At 48.2% G+C, this 14,296-nt stretch overlaps 1 protein-coding gene across 1 annotated transcript in view; it reads left to right on the top strand.

Annotated features, from left to right (window-relative positions):
- Positions 1-2,070: 2,070 nt before the first annotated feature.
- Positions 2,071-14,296, top strand: part of aatkb (apoptosis-associated tyrosine kinase b) — a 187,180-nt gene continuing 174,954 nt past the window's right edge. Inside the window, exons 1-2 of the mRNA XM_078226066.1 lie at positions 2,071-2,194; positions 3,732-3,839. Of these exons, the coding sequence (XP_078082192.1) occupies positions 2,071-2,194; positions 3,732-3,839 (232 nt within the window). The remainder of the gene's footprint in view (positions 2,195-3,731; positions 3,840-14,296) is intronic.

Genomic DNA, 14,296 nt, shown 5'->3' with positions numbered 1-14,296 from the left:
GAGTCCTGCTCCCCTTACCTAAGGAAAGGTATACTTCCTTTCGATGCAACAAAGGTTCACTAGATTGATTCCAGGATGAGGGTTGTCCAAGAGGAGAGACCAAGTAGTTTAGAAGAATCATGGGTGATCTCTTTGAAATATATAACATTCTTGGAGGGCCTGACAGGATGGACACTCAGAGGCTGTTTTTTGTTTATTTGTGGGACATGGGCATCGCTGGCTGGCCAGCATTTATTGCCCATCCCTAGTTGCCCGAGGGCAGTTGAGAGTCAACCACATTGCTGTGGCTTTGGAGTCACATATAGGCCAGACCAGGTAAGGATGACAGATTTCCTTCCCTAAAGGGCATTAGTGAACCAGATGAGCTTTTTCAGACAATCGGCAATGGTTTCATGGTCGTCAGTAGATTCATAATTCCAGATATTTTTTATTGAATTCAATTTCCACCACCTGCCGTGGTGGGATTCGAACCCAAGTCCCCAGAACATCAGCTGAGTTTCTTGCTTGATAGTCTCGCGATAATACCACTAGGCCATCCGTTGCCCATTGTTTTAGACTGGGCAGTCTAAAACCAGGGATTATCATCTCAGGAATAGGGAATAAGAAGAAATTTCTTCAGTCAGCAGATTGTGAACCTTGGGAATTCTGTACCATGGATAACTGGGAACGTTCAGTCGTTAAATATGTTTGAAGACTTAGATGGGTAGATTTAAGGGAAATGAGAATATGGGGGGGGAGTGGGAAATGGAAAGAAATCATAGAAACCCCACAGTGCAGAAGGAGGCCATTCGGCCCATCGAGTCTGCACCGACCACAATCCCACCCAGGCCCGACCCCCACGTATTTACCCGCTAATCCCTCTAACCTACGCATTTTAGGATTCTAAGGGGCAATTTTTAACCTGGCCAATCAACCTAACCCGCACATCTTTGGACTGTGGGAGGAAACCGGAGCACCCGGAGGAAACCCACGCAGACACGAGGAGAATGTGCAAACTCCACACAGACAGTGACCCGAGCATCGAACCCGGGACCCTGGAGCTGTGAAGCAGCAGTGCTAACCACTGTGCTACCGTGCCGCCCAAGTTGAGATTGATCAGCCATGATCTTATTGAATGGCGGAGCAGGCCCGAGGGGCCGAGTGGCCTCCTCCTAGTCGTATTTCTTACACTCGTGTCCACTTAGTTCCAGTCCCCTGCTTTTTTTTTGCTTTTAACCTTTCCGTTTCAAATATTTACCAATTTTTAATTTAGAAGTTGTTAGGTTTTTTGTTTCTTCTTTGTGGTATTCCAGGGTCTAACTCTGTAAAAAATAGAATCGTGGGCCGCGTGGTGGCACAGTGGTTAGCACTGCTGCCTCACAGCTCCAGGGAGCCGGGTTCAATTCCCAGCTTGGGTCACTGTCTGTGTGGAGACTGCACATTCTCCCCGTGTCTGCGTGGGTTTCCTCCGGGTGCTCCGGTTTCCTCCCAATGTCCAAAGATGTGTGGGTTAGGTTGATTGGCCATGCTAAATTCCCCCTTAGTATCAGGGTAAATGATCAGGGTAAATTCGTGGGGTTACGGGGATGGGGCTTGGGTGAGATTGTGGTCAGTGCAGGCTCAATTGGCCGAATGGCCTCCTTCTGCACTGCACGTATTCTATGATTCTACGAAATGGTCCCATCCTCTCCGATGTTTGTTTGGTGATGATCCCAAACTTGCTGCCTTCAGTGAGTGACTTGCTGACCATTGGGAATATGTTTCCCTCAGGCATTTGATCAAATCCTTTCAGAATTTTAAACAATAATGAAACAGGACGATGAAAACCTGTTTTCAGGAGTTTTAAACCTTTGCGGTGAAAGGTGTCACCGATCAACCATTGTGGATTTTGCCATCTCTGCAGACAACCTCCATTAGTGAACATGTAGCTGTACAGAATCCACTCCATCAAACTCAAGAGGAAGTGGCTCTGCACCTTTTACACATTTTGACCTGGACACTGGATATTTGGGTCTGGAAACAATGGCGTCGAGATATTTAACAGGGCAGCCATTGTTCTGAAGATGCTAAATGGCTTTCTGATATTCCAATATGGCGGCCACAAAGCCTGCGCTCTTCAGGAGCCGGAGCTACAGTTGCCTGCCCTATCGGGAAAGGCCGAGGAATTGTCATGCAGTGGCCACGGGTGAAACAGGCGCCAGCTGCTTTTGCAGATGTGAGGCACCCCCTGCAAGTTTTGTTTGCTTTGAGGTGGCTGGTTGGAATCGGGAAGATTTTAAAATGCGGTCAGCCACATGTGGAGGTGTGCTGCCCAGGGCATCTTAAAACATTTGACATCCAATGAAGCGCTTTTTGAAGAGTTGGGCAGCACAGTGGCACAGTGGTTAGCACTGCTGCCTCACAGCACCCGGGACCTGGGTTCAATTCCAGCCTCAGGTCACTATCTGTGTGGAGTTTGCACGTTCTCCCTGTGTCTGCATGGGTTTCCTCCCACAGTCGAAAGATGTGCGGGTTAGGCTGATTGGCCATGCTAAATTGCCCCTTAGTGTCAGGGGGATTAGCAGAGTAAATATGTGGGCGTAGGGCCTGGGTGGGATTGTTGTTGGTGCAGGCTTGATGGGCTGAATGGCCTCCTTCTGCTCCTTCTCTATTTGTCCTGCTAATCCCCCTGACACTAAGGGGGATGAACCCGCTACCTTCTGCCTGCTACCAACTGAGTCACGGCCTTTGTCGTATGAGGAATGGTTGAAGACTCTGTGTCTGTACTCATTGGAGTTTAGAAGGATGAGGGGGGTTATTGAAACTTGCAGGATACTGCGGGGCATGGATAGAGTGGACGTGGAGAGGATATTTCCACTAGTAGGAAAAACTAGAACCAGAGGGCACAACCTCGGGCTAAAGGGACAATCCTTTAAAACAGAGATGAGGAGGAATTTCTTCAGCCAGAGAGTGGTGAGTCTGTGGAACTCTTTGCCGCAGAAGGCTGTGGAGGCCAGGTCACTGAGTGTCTTTAAGACAGCGGTAGCTAGGTTCTTGATTAATAAGGGGATCAGGGGTTATGGGGAAATGGCAGGAGAATGGGAATGAGAAAAATATCAGCCATGATTGAATAACGGAGCAGGTTTATTGGGCCGAGTGGCCTAATTCTGCTCCTACGTCTTATGGTCTTATGGGTCTTTGTCCTAGCAGAGAATTAGCAGGGACATTATAAAAATATTAGGTGTGCGGTAGTTTGAAAGATTCACGTGAATCCAGTTACAAATGTACACACGTGTGAAAATAGCAGCCTGCGAACATGGATTGAAATTTGGTGAAAGGTTGGGGTCAGAGGCAAGACAATGGCAGCTTTAACTATCGGGAATTCCACTGCAAGAACTGGCAGCTCTCAGCTTTTGTGTTTAGTGTTGGCTGCAGAGCAGAAGTGGGAAAGACTGGGGAGTAAACCTAGTGAAAGTGCGCCTTGGAATGTCAGCATAAACATTTTTTTTTAAAAAGCCCCAGTGCCGTAGATGAGATTATTCTCTTTTCACGTTGCATTGTTCAAAGTATCCTGTTGCAAACTTATTTCCTACTCGTTTTTGCTGTCATCAACTTTTTTCTTTTGCCTTGCTAAATCGCTGACTTTAGGATTCCTCGCAACCGGGTTTTGTTCAAATTACTGATTGTAATATTGTAAATTCAGCCAGAATTAAGGCGGTGGTCGTTAACATTTTACGTTTTGCAGTCAATGAAATGTAAATGAGACTTCGTAGCAATCGTCCTCGATACAGCACTTTCTGCCCTCGAGATGTATGGCTTTCCGTCCAGTGTTACGTTTGATTACTATGTTTTAACGCGACGTCCCGCCGCTCTGTCCTCGGGTAGGCCGCAGGCTTTAAACTGTTGGATCTTGAGGAGTGAGGGGTTGGCTCCGGAGTTGCTGGCAAGGGTTATGAGAAAGGACCGTAATTTTACAGCATAAAAGAACCACTTGAAATTCCTCTGAGTGGCGAAACATGCCAACCTTGAAAGCTTGCAAAAGCTTTCAAACAGCTTCAAACAAAAAAGCTGCCAATTTGTAACAAGCCCTGAACCCGGAGGGGTGGGGGAGGGGGGGGTGATCATGAATGAATAAGTTTTTATTTTAATTACATGGGATTTCAGGGATTTGACCAACAGTTAGAGGATTGTGCTTCATGGATTGGTTTCATAAAATTAGAAACCTCATGGCCACATGTATGACAAAGAGTACATAAGCAGATAAACTGAGAATCATAGAATCCCTCCAGCGCACAAGAGGCCATGCGGCCCATCGAGTCTGTGCTGGCTCTCCGACAGAGCATCCCACTCAGGGAAATTACCTCTCCACCATCATCTCCTGTTTTCAATGCTTTATTGAAAGCCAAAGGGAGTTGAATGATAGAGTCACACCAATGTCATATAATCTGCATCAGTGACTATCTCACTTCTTTCAGGAATGCCCAGAACACCCTTTGTTAGCCCTTGGAATGACATTGAACAAATCATCAGAAACAACGTTGAATTGGGTTGTAACTGCTAACTCCAGTGAGCCTAACATTAAACCTTCCACATACCTAGGAGCTGGAGTACAAATCCCAGATCAGATCCAAGGCTTATCCGTGGACTCCCACAATTTTCTTTTATTCATTCGTGGGACATGGGTGTCGCTGGTTGGCCAGCATTTATTGCCCATCCCTAGTTGCCCGAGGGTAGTTGAGAGTCAACCACATTGCTGTGGCTCTGGAGTCACATGTAGGCCAGACCAGGTAAGCACAGCAGATTTCCTTCCCTAAAGGACGTTAGTGAACCAGATGGGTTTTTTCCGACAATCGACATGGGTTTCGTGGTCATCAGTAGATTCTTAATTCCAGATTTTCTTTTTATTGAATTCAAATTCCACCATCTGCTGTGGCGGGATTCGAACCCGGATCCCCAGAACATTAGCTGAGTTTCTGGATTAATAGTCTAGTGATAATACCACTAGGCCATCGCCTTCCCATTCCCTGTTTCTTCAGGAGAACTGGAAGAAACACTTGATCAAAAGCAAATCAGTTGGAAGAGTGCAGTAGATTTCTCTGGAATATATGATCTCCATGGCTTGGTAAAAATTGACAGAACCTGCCTTATGTATTGTGGGAATTTTATAAAAGCAGACAGACTTGGGTGGATTGGGGGTGTGAAGTGTTAAAAACTGTATCCCCCCCGACCCAACCTGCCGCTCTACGTTTTAGCAGAGGCAGCCAATCCACCCACTCCCTTGAGGTGGGCTGGCATCTGAAATATTACAGTGAGGTTGCACCTCATTTTTATTTACCAATTGAGATTCATCCTTAGCCAGCTGAGTCTTGGGAAACCCAGCATCTAAACTGAGGTGAGCGACGTCTGGATCAGGAGGTAAGTGCCAGTCAGACAACCCCCCACTGAGACTGGAAATCCCCTAGCGACCTTTCCTATCTGAACCCCAACACTTCAGATTCACACCATCCCCAGTTGAAACTCCAAAATTTGCAGTAAAACCCTAATTTTCCAAACACCACCCTCTGCCCAGAGCTTAGCAAAGTTGAATTCACTCCATTGGGAACTGGACCCAATCTTTTTCCCTTCTTATTACTCCACAAACCTTCAAAACATCCATTCCAGAATTTAACCGCCTCGAGGCTCGTAAGATCCCACCCCAGGCCAACGGAGATTGATGTTCTGCGAGCTTCACTCGCCCCGATTCCAGGGCAAGCGGTGCCAGTAAAATTCGGGCACGAATGTCAGTTAACACAAGACAAAGGAAAGGTTCAAAGAGCACAAGATTCTTTGGTATTTTGGGGGCTTCACGAGAATCCCACCATCCTGTGGAGAGAGACCATCAACTACGGTGAATCCTGCAGCCGGAAAAGCCTCTGCAGTAGCTTCAGGAGAGGCAGCTCCGTGACAAGCAGATGCTTCCTGGCGCAGTGCTGCAACATTATTACTTCAACTTGTGTTAAAACACAGATGATCAGTGTGCTCGGAGTGCTGATAAAGCTTGTAAATTTGACAGCTGGCATGTATGTGTCACCCATTTCACATCACTCTCACCAGTCCATTTTCCATAAGGTTTTGCTGCATTTTTCCATCGCTCCATCTCTCGAATACAATCTACAACATCAATCTCAGCAGGTGTACCTTGTCCTGAAGGATCCAAGCACTCGCACTCGGCTGGGTCCAATTTGATCAGAAACTATCATGAAGACCACCTGATGTGCTGCCCTGTGGCTGCACAGATTCAGCAGCTCCACCACACGCTCACACACACACGTACATGGGCACACACACACACACACACACCCCCCCACAAGCATGTGCACAAATGCATAGGCACACTCATGCGTGCACACACACATATGCATGCGCACACCCACATACATACATGCATGTTCATGCGCATACTGCACAAACATAGTGGGGCATTCTTGCAGCCTCTGGGAGTGAGCTAAACATGGTTTCTATCAGCCTAAAGGGCAGGAATGAAATTTTCCCTCGTCCCACGGGGCCAGAGGCTGTTCACCCCTTTCAGGGCGAGAGCTGACTGGTGGAGATTTAGCCTGAGGGTCGCCACACCTGAGGTGAGCGGCATGGTTGAGAAGGCGGGGCCTTCACGAATAACCTCAGCCGGTACGGGAATTGAACCCGCGCTGTTGGCAATGCTCTGCATCACGAACCAGCCGTCCAGCCGTCTGAGCTAACCAACTGCTCTCTTGGATGCTACTCCCCCTACCTCTTTAACCAATCTCTCAATCAACTGTCTCAATGGCCAGAATTTTACCGCCCCGCCCACCAGGGGAATCGTAGTGGGCGAAGGGCGGACAATGGGAAGGTCCGTTGACCTCGGGTGGGATTTCACAACGAGGGAGACAGTAAAATCCCGCCAAATATCTCCTTGCTTAAGCCACCGATCCTAAACATTCCTCACCGTCAGATTTTGTTTGATGAAGCACGGCAATTAATGCATTGTGGAGTTTTACTGTGTTAAAAGCGCTATATAAATGCAAGTCATTGTTGCCAATAGCTGGGATTATTGCCACCTTTGTCTTGGCGATGCATGTGATTTGAACTGTTTATTTTGTCGTTCGATGGGGGCTTTTGTGTGCCAAAGTCAGGTGGAAAGTGGAGGAACCAGAGAACGCGCAGCTGAGTGGGAATATCTGGCGGTGCGCTGGTTTGTTGAGGTGTCCCAGGGATAACTCATAGATTGGCTTCTGTATTTTATATATGAGATAAAAAAATAAATAGTGCGTACACCACACACTCAGGGGCGAGCTGACCGGAATTTGGCAGAGTGCTGAGCCAGGCGGGAAAACTGGTGTGTTGGGTCAGTTTCCGCTCCAGATTTTATACAAATTAGAATCCCTACGGTGCAGAATGAGGCCATTTGGCCCATCGAGTCTGCGCCAACAACAATCCGACCCAGGCCCTATCCCCGTATTTGACCTGCTAATCCCTCTAATTTACGCATCCTGGGACGCTAAGGGACAACTTAGCACGGCCAATCCATCCAACCTGCACATCCTTTGGACTGTGGGAGGAAACCGGAGCATCGGACGGACTCCACGCAGACACGGGGAGAATGTGCAAACTCAGCACAATGACCCAAACCAGGAATCGAATTCTTGTCCCTGGTACCGTGAGGCAGCAGTGCTACCCACTGTGCCACCGTGCTGCCCACACTCTGTCACAAAGAAAAACTGCTGGGCAAGTTTCGCGCCGTCATACGGGGGAGGTCGGGACCTAAAATACGTCGGCAAAGTCCGGCTGGAATGGGCACACCAATCAAATCATGAATAAACCTCACCACGGACGTCTCGGAACTCCCTCCCTCCGTTCCCACCCCCCCACAATCAGAATTAGAATAGGAGCTGGAGCCAGCATTGGCACCATCCTTCCTTCCCCTGCCTTCCCCCCTCACGAAAATCAGACACCTTCCGCCTGATCCCCCACCCACACAGTCAATGCCGGCACCACCATCCCCTTCCCCAACACTCGCCCACCCCCCACTCCATCCCCACCCCCCACTCCTACCCCACCCACCACTCCTCCCCAACCTCCCACTCCTCCCCATCCCCCCACTCCTCCCCAACCCCCCACTCCTCCCCAACCCCCCACTCCTCCCCAACCCCCCACTCCTCCCCCACCTGCACTCCTCCCCAACCCCCCACTCCTCCCCCAGCCCTCACTCCTCCCCCAGCCCTCACTCCTCCCCCAGCCCTCACTCCTCCCCCAGCCCTCACTCCTCCCCCACCCCTCCTCCACCCCCACCCCTCCTCCACCCCCACTCCTACCCCACCCACCACTCCTCCCCAACCCCCCACTCCTCCCCACCCCCCCACTCCTCCCCAACCCCCCACTCCTCCCCCACCCCCCACTCCTCCCCCACCCCCACCCCCTCTCCTCCCCCACCCCCACTCCTTCCCAGCTCCCACTGCTCCCCCACCCCCCACTCTTCCCTCGCCCCCACTGCTTCCCCCCCCCACCACAAACAGCCATCGCTGACATATCCAGCTCCCACGCCCACTCCCATCCACCGCCACATAGAAATTAATCCCCCCCTCAGCCCCCTCCCCCATGTGGCTCACACTGGGGTCCACCTCTTCCACTGCCCCTTGGTACAGGTTACAGGTTAGTATGGTGCCAACTTGGCAATGCCGACCTGCCTGGCCATGTCCCTCTCGGTCATTGTGATTCCCTCCCCCCTACCCCGGGGGCGTAAAGGTGAGGAAAGCCCCGAGGGGGTGGTATCCCCATGTCAGGTTCACATATTCCTGAAGGAACCATTGGATCACTTCCTGCCTCCACACTGCAGCCACCTGTGATCTGATCTGTCTATCCTCGCGATGCATCACATCCCCATGCTAACTGAATGGTTCTGGACACTCGGTCAAATAGTCCTACTGTTCCCCAGTCCAAAATTTTTATTAATTGTAAAGGAAAGTGTTCAAGGATGTTTTTTTCCCCCACCATGATCTGATGTTTCTCCTGGACTGTTCCCAACCCTGCCGGGAGACTCATCTCCAATTTCTGGAGACTCCAGGCTGGTCCCGCGGGATTTTAAAATATTAATTTCCAGGATTTGAGTGTTACTGGCCAGGCCATCATTTACTGCCCCACCCCTACTCGCCTATCAGAAGGTGTGGGTGAGCTGCACTCCCTGAGGTGTAGGTACACCCACCGTGCTGTTAGGGAGGGGGTTCCAGGATTTTGACCCAGCGACAGTGAAGGAAGGGCGATATATTTCCAAGTCAGGATGGGTGAGTGACTTGGAGGGGAACGTCCGGGTAGTGATGTCCCAGGTATCCCTTGTCTGTCTGTGTGGAGTTTGCACCTTCTCTCTGTGTCTGCGTGGGTTTCCTCTGGGTGCTCCGGTTTCCTCCCACAGTCCAAAAATGTGCAGGTTAGATGCATTGTCCATGCTAAATTCTCCCTCAGTGTACCCGAACAGGCGCCCGAGTGTGGCGACTAGGGGATTTTCACAGTAACTTCATTACAGTGTGAATGGGAGTCTACCTGTGACTAATAAATAAACTTTACTTCTATATGGTAGTGGTCGTGTGTTTGGAAGTGCTGTCAAAGGCGTCTTGGTGAGTTCCTGCAGTGCATCCTGCAGTGCACACTGCTGCCACTGTTCTTCAGTGGTGGGGGGAATTGAATGTCTGTGGAAGAGGTAGCAATCAAACAGACTGCCTTATCCTGGATGGCGTCGAGCTTCTTGAGTGTTGTTGGAACTGCACTCACCCAGGCAAGTGGGGAATATTCCATCACACTCCTGACTTGTGCATTGTTGATGGTGGACAGGCTTTGGGGAGTCAGGAGGTGAGATACTCGTTGCCGAATTTCCAGCCTCTGAGCTGCGCTGGGTATTTATATGGCTTGTGCAGTGCAGATTCTGGTCAAGGGTAACCCCTAAGATATTGATAAGCCCATTATTGGAACAAGGCGCAAAATGAAGAGTGGCAAACCTGTGGCGATAACAGAGTAATATTACAATGCAGGGGCACCAGGTTAACAGGTGACTGATTTAGTGCGGGGCTGTGCAGTCTCTGGCTTTGCGGTCACAAGCACATCCCATTCTCAGCTCCCAACCTGACCCAGTGGGATCGCATTGACATGAAGAAAGCCTGAAAAAAAATGAAGTCAAAAAATGTAAGAGCCGTGTTTTATTAAAATGACTAATCGTGCTGCACTTTACAGTACGAATGATTATTTAAGTGAAAAATATCATTGTGCTACATATAAACCTATTCAAGGACCGTGCTGCATCATGATCATAGATAATGGAGCTGTTTCGAGGGACAGGTTTAATTTTTTCCAGCAGACTGTAGCAATAAATTAGCCTGAGTGTGTTCGCAGAAGCATTTTCCATCATGGGAATCAGTCGTCAAAAAATTGTCTTAATGCTACACATCTTAGCATCGATGGCCTAGTGATATTATCGCCAGACTAGAAATCCAGAAACTCAGCTAATGTTCTGGGGACCTGGGTTCGAATCCTGCCATGGCAGATGGTGGAATTTGAATTCAATTTATAAAAAAAAAATCTGCATTAAGAATCGACTGATGACCACGAAACCATTGTCAATTGTCAGAAAAACCCATCTGGTTCACTAATGTCCTTTAGGGAAGGAAATCTGCTGTCCTTACCTGATCTGGGCCTACATGTGACTCCAGAGCCACAGCAATGTGGTTGACTCTCAACGGCCCTCTGGCGACTAGGGATGGGCAATAAAGCTAATAAAGCCAATAAAGCTCCGAAAGCTAATGGCATTTGCTACCAAATAAACCTGTTGGACTTTAACCTGGTGTTGTTAAAACTCTTACAATAAATGTTGGCCAGCCAGCAACGCCCATGAATTAATAATTTTAAAAATCTTGTTTTAAAGATAATTTTACTGTCAAAATTATGGTTAAAATTTTTTAAAAACAGCATGGGTGGGATTTTACGAGCCTCTCTCGAGCGAGGCTCATAAAATCCCACTCGAGGCCAATGGAGAATTCCATTCTGCGCGCCTCACCCGCCCCGATTCCGGGAAGGCCGAGGCGGTAAAGTTCCGGCCCATAATTCAGAGTTCGTGTGGCAGCATTTGACCTGGAAGGAAAATTTGTCATTTCCTTAAAAGGTTTGTGAAATCTGTAATTGTTTTTTAATAATGTTTGGAAAGGACTTCAAGGGCGGGATTCTCCAATCTCGTTTGAATACAGGGGTTGGGACGTCTTGTTGAAGTTGTACAAGGCATTGGTAAGGCCACACTTGGAATACTGTGTACAGTTCTGGTCTCCCTTTTATAGAAAGGATATTATTAAACTAGAAAGAGTGCAGAAAAGATTTACTAGGATGCTACCGGGACTTGATGGATTGAGTTATAAGGAGAGGCTGGATAGACTGGGACTTTTTTCTCTGGAGCGTAGAAGGCTGAGAGGTGATCTTATGGAGGTCTATAAAATAAAAAGGTAGGGGAGATATGGGCCAAATGTGGGCAATTGGGATTAGTTTAGGGGTTAAAATAAAAGGGCGGCATGGACAAGTTGGGCCGAAGGGCCTGTTTGCATGCTGTAAACCTCTATGACTCTATGACTCGTCCGAGCCCATCTCGCTACAAGTGAGAAGAGAGAATTTGGCATTCCAGCCAAAGCTCTGTTCACTCCCAGCAACACCGGGGAATTCCAGCCATGAGCTAGATAACCAATATCTTTTCCCAAAGGTAGGGGAGTCTAAAACGAGAGGGCATAGATTTAAGGTGAGAGGGGAGAGATACAAAAGGGCCCAGAGAGGCAATTTTTTCACACAGAGGGTGGTGAGTGTCTGGAACAAGCTGTCAGAGGTAGTAGTAGAGGCGGGTACAATTTTGTCTTTTAAAAAGCATTTAGACAGTTACATGGGTGCGATGGGTGTAGAGGGATATGGGCCAAATGCGAGCAATTGGGATTAGCTTAAGGGTTTTTTAAAAAAAAGGGCGGCATGGACAAGCTGGGCCGAAGGGCCTGTTTGCATGCTGTAAACCTCTATAACTCATCCAAGCCCGTCCCGCTGCAAGTGAGAAGAGAAAATTTGGCGTTCCAGCCAAAGCTCCGTTCACTTCCAGCAACACCGGGGAATTCCAGCCGCGAACGAGGGCGGAGGCTTTGGCGCAAGAGTTTAAATCAATTGTAAAGGGATCAATTGTAATTTTTTTGGATAATATGGAAATACTCGTCCACGTGATCTGGCAACCTTTGACCTGGAAGCAGTACCAACAGGAAGGATTAGGGTTTGTTATTTCCATACAGTGTACATGGGTGAATGGGCATGGGAGTGGGTGGAGGAATGCTTTGGTATGAGGGGCATGAGCAGCCATAGGGGGTGTGTGCACACCTTGGTAAGGTGGGCATGAAAGACCATAGGGGATTAGTGGGGAGGCATGCCTTGGTTTGGGGAGTTTGAGGAGGACCTTTTGAACTAATCTTCCAAAATGTTTCCTCATCCAGACTATGGTGCATGACTCATGAGGGGCTAGATGGCCTACTCCTGCTCCTATTTCTTATGTTCTTTAAAAGCTGACCTGACTTCATTCTATCAAAGACACTTGGCAATTTCTCAAGTATTGAGTTTCGGGATTCTGAATCTTTTTTAGTGTGGTTCCCAATAGTTTTATTTCAGGCAATTAAAATGAAGGGTGAAAAGGATTGCCAACCTTTGTGGCTGAATGGGGCAGTGATGTCATCTTCTGATTCTACTCCACTCATCACAGTATAATTAGCTGCAGTAGGAACCATTGCTGCCATTCTTTACTTGTAGTTCTCTGCAAATAGAGAACTTCAGTGAACTGGGAATGGTGCATTAATGGTGCATTATGAACCAGTTATTTTAATAACCCCTCCTAATTTTACACCCACAATATTACCCACAAGCCCAGACGCTTTATCTGATTGTAAACCTGTAGAACTTTCCTCATTCCAAAATCAAATGCTGAATCTGCTCAGGAAAGCCTTGTTCTGAGGTTTAAGATGGACATTCGTCTCTTATAGTCACAGAGTCATAGAGTTTTACAGCATCGAAAGAGGCCCTTCGGCCCAACGTGTCTGCATCAGCCATCAAACACCTGTCTATTCGAATCCCATTTACCAGCACTTGGCCCATAGTTTTGTATGCTATGGCATTTCAAGTGCACATCTAAATACTTCTTAAATGTTGAGGGTTCCTGCCCCTCCCAACCTTTCAGGCAGTGAGTTCCACCACCCTCTGGGTGAAAAGGTGTTTCCTCAAATCCCCTCTAAACTTCCTACTCCTTACTGTAAATCTATGTCTCAGGTTATTGACCGCTCTACCAAGAGGAAAAGTTTCTTCCTATCTATGCCCCTCATAATTTTGTACACCTCAACCTGGTCGCCCCTCAGTCTTCTCTGCTTCAAGGAAAACAACCCCAGCCTAACCAGCCTCTCTTCATAGCTGAAACGCTCCAGCCCAGGCAACATCCTGGTGAATCTCCTCTGCACCCCTTCTAGTGCAATTGCATCCTTCCTATGATGTGGTGACCAGAGCTGCACACAGTGCTCTAGCTGTGGCCTAATGAACATTTTGTACAGCTCCATCATAACCAACCTGCTCTTCTATGCTTCAGCTAATAAAGCAAGTATGCCATATGCCCCCTTAACCATCTTATTTACCTGTCCTGCTGCCTTCAGGGGTCTTTGGACATACACCCCAAGGTCCCTTGTGTCCTCTGTACTCCCTAGCATCCTACCATTTGTTGTACGTTCACTTTCTATCCTTGTCTAGGCCATCCATTGTTTGGAGACCCCAAATCTGCCATAGGTCTCCCCTTTTTTCCTTATCCAATCCCGTATATGCCTTGACATCCCAGAGTTCTCTGGACTTATTGGTTCCACCCTTTACCTTTACAGGAACACATTGGCTTTGTACTCTCTCTGTTTCCTTTTTGAATGACTCCCACTGCTCTAATGTGGATTTTCCTACGAATAGCTGCTCCCAATCCTGCCCGATCCTATTAAAATTGGTCTTCCCCCAATTCAGAAAGCATATTTCCAGCCCATTTTTGTCCTTTTCCATAACTACCTTAAATCCTACTGGGTTATGGTCACTATCACCGAAAGGCTCCCCCACTGACACCTCTACCACCTGCCCAGCTTCATTCTCTAAAATTAGGGCCAGTACTGCCCCCTCTGTTGTAGGACTCTCTACGTGCTGTTACAAAAAGCTCTCCTGGATGCATTTTATGAATTCTGTCCCCTCTCAGCCTTCCACACTTTGCCTATCCCAATTAGTGTTGGGGAAGTTGAAATCCCTTAGTAATATTACC

The sequence above is a fragment of the Mustelus asterias genome, chromosome 12 (assembly GCF_964213995.1).
Source record: "Mustelus asterias chromosome 12, sMusAst1.hap1.1, whole genome shotgun sequence".
Taxonomy (NCBI): domain Eukaryota; kingdom Metazoa; phylum Chordata; class Chondrichthyes; order Carcharhiniformes; family Triakidae; genus Mustelus; species Mustelus asterias.
This window is presented reverse-complemented; position numbering and strand designations above follow the sequence as displayed.